The sequence below is a fragment of the Dama dama genome, chromosome 3 (assembly GCF_033118175.1).
Source record: "Dama dama isolate Ldn47 chromosome 3, ASM3311817v1, whole genome shotgun sequence".
Lineage (NCBI taxonomy): Eukaryota > Metazoa > Chordata > Mammalia > Artiodactyla > Cervidae > Dama > Dama dama.
The window spans coordinates 39,946,523-39,952,404 of NC_083683.1; the positions used below are offsets into that span (position 1 = coordinate 39,946,523).

General features: G+C 50.9%; 1 protein-coding gene across 1 annotated transcript; it reads left to right on the plus strand.

The window, feature by feature from the left end:
- The first annotated feature begins 1,171 nt into the window (after positions 1–1,171).
- Positions 1,172–4,797, plus strand: SOCS2 (suppressor of cytokine signaling 2). The gene is made up of 2 exons (XM_061125770.1): positions 1,172–1,739; positions 3,326–4,797. The coding sequence occupies exons 1-2, from the start codon at positions 1,601–1,603 to the stop codon at positions 3,781–3,783; spliced, it is 597 nt and encodes a 198-aa protein (XP_060981753.1). The 5' UTR covers positions 1,172–1,600; the 3' UTR covers positions 3,784–4,797.
- The last annotated feature ends 1,085 nt before the right edge of the window (positions 4,798–5,882 follow it).

A 5,882-nucleotide genomic window follows, 5' to 3' on the forward strand; every position in this document is an offset into this window, starting at 1 on the left:
CAGCCTGGGCTTCCGCAGTTTGGAGCCGCCGGGCTTGAGAGTCGGAACTGCGGCTCTGCTCGGGGGCTGGGAGCTACTGCCTGCTTTCTCCGGTTCTTTCCCGGCGTCTGGAAGTCTCCAGAGTTTTTTTTTTTTTTCTCCTGTAAACTGCCGTCCAGATTAATAATCCTTCTAATAACCTGATCTCCCGCTCTTCCCCACCCGCCTGCCTCCCGCCCTGACTCTTTTCCTCCCTCCCTCTCCCCTTCTCATCTCCTTGGCTGCAGCTGGAGGGAACCCAGCAGCTGCCCCCGGTTGGGGGGCGGGGGCTGTCGGAGCCCGGAGGAGGTGTCTGAGCCCAGAGAGTCGAGGCAGTGGTCCCCGGGACTCACGTTTGCTCTCTGCGCAGAGAACTCCGGACGCCTCCGCCGCTGAGCGCAGGGCTAGTCACCGCCTTGGACATCTCGTTCCCAAATTAAAAAGTCAACAGGGGAAACTCGGGCGGACACCCCTCCTCCCGGGCCCCTCCCGGCTCCCCCGCCCCGTGCGGGCTGGAGGCTGCCTGGTGTGGAGGCGGCCACGGCGGTCGAGGCCGAGGTAAGGGCTCGGCGTTGGTTGTCTAGTATGTCCCACAGAGCTCTCAGCCGCGTGCTCGGCCTGGGCTCGGGTCACGGGTCGGAGCCCCCGCGAGGTCTGCGCGCTCGGGCAGATTCCTCGACAGCGCCCGCGGCGGCAGCAGCAGCAGCAGCAGGAGCCGCCCGACCTCGGGAGCGGCAGCCTCGGCGCCCCCCCCCCCCCGCCCCCATCCGTGCCCCCAGCGCGGTAGGGGAGCGAGGCAGCCTCTTCTGCGGGGTGGCCGCAGCTCCCGCACCTCTGAGTCCCGGACTGCCGGCTCTGCCCCGGGAGCCCCGCGGCGCTCTGGGGCCGGTAACTAGGTTTGTGCCGGGGGCTTCCTCCGGGGCTCCCCGGGCTGTGCAGAGTGTGAGATAGGAGTGTCAATTTGGGGACCTCGCCTGTTTCCTTTTTAAATTTCTGCTCGTCCTTGACACTGGGGCCCATTTACCACCGTACCCGCAGGTGACTCTTCGCTCTTCTCGTCTCCTAGTCTGCGATTTCAGAGAGCAGCCCTCGGCGGGAAATTGCTCGGTTCCCCACCCTCATCCTGTCCGCTCCCTCCCCCCCCCCCCACGCCCCTTGTGTCTTGGATCCCTGCTGTCTCTCTCTCTCTCTCCTTTCTCTGGAACGGGCCAGGGCAGTAACTGGATGCCCGGGGTTAAATGGTGCAGGAGCACAGACGCGGAGGAGTCCCCGGGATTTTCCACATCCCTGCCTCTCCACCCACACCCCGGCCGCAGGGGTCCAGTTCCGACTGACCCAACCCTCCACTTTCTCTTTGCAGGCGAACTGTGCGTGAACGCGCCTGCGGGGGACTTGGCCATCGGTGCCCCGGAACCCGGGGAGGAAGAACCTGCAGCGCCCCATCCTCACCCCCTCCACCACCATTTCGGGGACCCCTCAGGGAGTGGTTTTGGGGTTCCCACTGACTTCTAAGAAGGACGCGTGCCCTTCTCCGACCCCAGCTCGGGCGGCCACCTGTCTTTGCCGCGGTGACCTTTCTCCCATGACCCTGCGGTGCCTCGAGCCCTCCGGGAATGGCGCGGAAGGGGCGCAGAGCCAGTGGGGGACCGCGGGGTCGGCGGAGGAGCCGTCCCCAGAGGCGGCGCGGCTGGCGAAGGCCCTGCGGGAACTCAGTCACACAGGTAGGGAGCGGCCCCGTCGCGAGGCGTGCGAGAAGGGGGCGCCTCCCGGGAGACGCGGATGGGGCTGTGCTGGCGAGGCTGGGGAGCAACCGCTTCCCGTCCCCGCCGCGGGGCAGGCGGCTCGCGGGGAGGATGCCGCCCGGCTCTGGATCCTTGGGAATGCGAAAGGAAAGTGGTTTCTGAGGGACTCCAAGGCCTAGAGGAGGGCAGAGCTCGAGGAGGGCTCCTTGGAAATCGACTCTTAGGGCACTGGCACTTTAGCTATTTTCCGCGGCTGCTTGAGGGTCGGCACTCGGGCTCGGACCCCCTGGAGATAGTGCCCGGCGCCTTTCCTGTCCGCGGGGTGCGAGGGCAGCGAGTGGGCGCTGCGCTGCCCGCAGCTTCAGCTGCATCCGGCTCCCGGGCCCGGCAGCCGCTACAGCCTGGAATCTTGGCAGCCAAGTGCAGGGACCGACAGATTGCCGCGCAGGCGACTGCCGCAGAGCCAGGAGGAGAGCGGACTGCGGGGCCCCAGCCGAGCCTGGCCTCGCTGGTGTCTAGGGGCAGCCTTGCGCTTTGCGCGGCTCTCTATCGTGTCTCGGCATCTGAAAGAAGACAAGATGGGGGCAGTGGGGGGGGGGGGGGTGGGCAGTGAGGGGGGGGGCGGGTTCTGGCAAACCTTGTGCAAGCTTTCAAAATCGGGACTCTCAAAGCTTACGTTTGGGGCAGAGGTGAAGTTTTGGTAGAGGTAGGGGAGAGGGAATAGTCCCGGTCTTTCCTTGCGGGCCAAGGGCTTCCCCCGCGCGCGAGGAACCGGCAGACTGCAGGTCCCCGAACAGTTTTTTTGAGGTAGGGGGTGGGGAGCATTGTTCAAACGTTTAATATGCAAGATGTCGCTAAGTCGCTTTTAAAACAGGATGGGAGATGGAACTGGCAGGTCGAATCGAGAATGCCAGGGAAACCGACGGTTGTGATTGGATTTGAATTAGGGCGAAGTCCAAGAGAGTTTATAGAAGATTGTAAACTTGAAGTACTAATGATCCATTGGGCTTTCTCTCATTTCTCAATGGCTGATAAGGTAGTTGCAGTCAAAAAAGCAGACAGAAGCTACGGTACTAGAACTGTTCTTTTAAAATAGCGGTGCTTTCCAGGGCTTTGAGAAGAGATATAGATTTGGGAAGGGTGGAGGTGGACACCAACCAGCCAAAAGGTTGTTGCTTTTAATTTTGTTGCATTAACTGAAGTTGGGCTTTCCATTTTTTCTGGGGCATGGATTTTCTAATTTCTGACTTATTTAATGTGCATTAAATCTTTGATTTCACTTGAAAAGTATCATGCCTGCTCAGCCAGCGTGTCATATTACAACCATTCTTTTGTGTGTTAGAAAATCTTAAGAGTTCAAAGAACAGCTACAGAAAGTTACTCTTTAAAAAAGAAAGCTGGCTTGCAGTTTGTTCAGAAAGTTAAATGGACCCACGTTTTCAGTAAATTTCTACAGAATGTATTTATGGTAGCCCATGGTAAACTTTCACACACTTCTATTTAAAAAATTCTCTATAATAACCATTTAACCCTCTTTTCTTTTTCTTTTTGAACAAAAACCCCAGGTTGGTACTGGGGAAGTATGACTGTTAATGAAGCCAAAGAGAAATTAAAAGAGGCACCAGAAGGAACTTTCTTGATTAGAGATAGTTCGCATTCAGACTACCTATTAACAATATCTGTTAAGACATCAGCTGGACCAACTAATCTTCGCATCGAATACCAAGATGGGAAATTTAGATTGGACTCTATCATATGTGTCAAGTCCAAGCTTAAACAGTTTGACAGTGTGGTTCATCTGATCGACTACTATGTTCAGATGTGCAAGGATAAGCGGACAGGCCCAGAAGCCCCCCGGAATGGCACTGTTCACCTTTATCTGACCAAGCCACTCTACACATCAGCACCACCTCTGCAGCATCTCTGTAGACTGACCATTAACAAGTGTACCAGCAGCATCTGGGGACTGCCTTTACCAACAAGACTAAAAGATTATTTGGAAGAATATAAATTCCAGGTATAAGTGTTTCTTTGTTTTCTAAACATGCCTCCTATAGAATATCTCCGAATGCAGCTATGTAAAAGAGAACCAAATCTTGAGTGACGGCTCTGGATAACTACGCGGAATTCTAAGACCAGCTGAAGTCAATCTGATTTAATTGTATGACAAGGTAGCTAGGTATTTAAAGTTTTCCCCACATGTTTTCAACTTGAGGGATGCTTCCCTTCCTAAGGCTGACCAAGACCAGTTGATCCTTTTAAGTTAAGAATAAAACGTCCCAAGTAAAGGCTGAAGGAACACTTTCTCAGAGCTCTCACTTTCTGAGGTTCGTTTGTGTTAGGTGAAAGGTCCCAGCACTGGTAGGAAAGAGCTCCACTTAGGAGTGCCGAAGAAGTGGAAGGAACGAAACTGACACAGGCTTAACTTCAGTTCTGTGTGCCTGGTGATCAGAGTCTATTTTAGGACATTTGATATTTTGCATTCTGATGTAGTTAGGAGATTTGTTAAACAGATATGCTTGTGAGTATTTATCCTTCATTTTATGCAATTAACCAAATCAGCCAAAAAAAGTGACCATGAAATCCTATATTTGTCTTTTTACTACATGTATGAACTCTCTCATGAATGAGTACTGTAGTAATCCTCTTCAAGGGAGCCTTATTTCAGAAATATTTCAAACTGGTGCAAATGGAAAAGACTTCTTTTCCTTTAAGGCTAAAGACAAGAATGTCATGCTATACAGGTGCAACTCAATCCCTGTTAATAAAACCATGTAGATAGAGACATTTTACCCTTTGAAACAGCTGCGTCCCACAACCTGTTGCCATTGATTTTTTGGAAATGGCTTTAGGAATTTCCAAGTGGTCTAACCATAGACATTAGCAGTTGTCTCCCTTCTACCATGTAGAATACTTTGACTTAATTTTCTTCCAGATATAGGGGGATACATGCCTGCTTTTCAAAGTGTTTATTTACTGCTGTTACTATTTGATTAGAATGTATTAAATAAAAAAAAATGGACTTTCACAAGTTTCACTTATTACTTTGAATACGCTTTCGTGGTAATAGAGGGTTGCCATAAAAACTTACATCAAATGAAATAAACCAAATATTGAGCCAGAGGTAGAACATTACTTGCCCTTCTCTAAAGTTATGGGTCACACTTGCTCTTTGCGTTTTGGAAAGCATGGTTTAGAAATTCCCAAGAGTTGCCAAGTGGCCTGGTCTTTACAAGTTGAAAAGGCATAACACTAATATCCTTTGTGTGTCCAAAATACCTGGTTTAGAGACCAGGAAATTGTGACACAGACTCTTGTAGGTTGAAGAGGCACAATACAAAATAAAAGTTTTATGGACGTTTTTTGGCCACCCAGTCTCACGACTGTTGCAAATGCATCATTTTTCTGGACTCCAGACATGATTCATTTTGACACGTTTGAAAAAAAAATGTCCTGCTTAATTGCATACTATAGCGTGTCACTGGGAAGGTGAGCCTAGTATGTCATGTGTGTGCCTCAAGCAAATTAGCACATGAGATATAGATTAGAGTAAAACCTTATTGCATATCACAAAAATATGAATATTTTCATAAGCTCTTAAAAACCGGTTTTGTGACTGGAAGGAAAACAACTATGCATGTCCGAACAGCAGAGCCAAGCACTAAAGATTGCTAGGTGTGCCTTAGGAAGGATTTATTTGTGGTCTAAATTTTACAGAAGAGCTAGAATTTGAGTATCTGGTCTCTGGTGGGAAGATCACCTTCTCATTAGGATGTTCAGCATCTCTGCTTTCTGTATCCTTTTTTTCCACTGACAACAATTGTGTAGTGTGGGATGTTTGACTTTGCTGGCAAACCTTTTAGGTGATCGGTGCCAAGGGGCTTTGTGAAATTTCTTTAAGGTCTTTTTCATTTCTGTTCTCATTGTTTCAAACACTCTGCTACTTCTCAGTTCCCAAGAGTTGGATACATAGTGGGGTGTGAGTACCTGGGGCATTGTGGCAAGTTCTTGATGGCTAGCAAGTGACTGATTATGAGAAAACCAGAGGACAGCAAAGACAGCTCTGGGTTGGGCTGTGGCACTATTATTACCTTATGTTTCAATTTTCCCTATTCCAAGTAA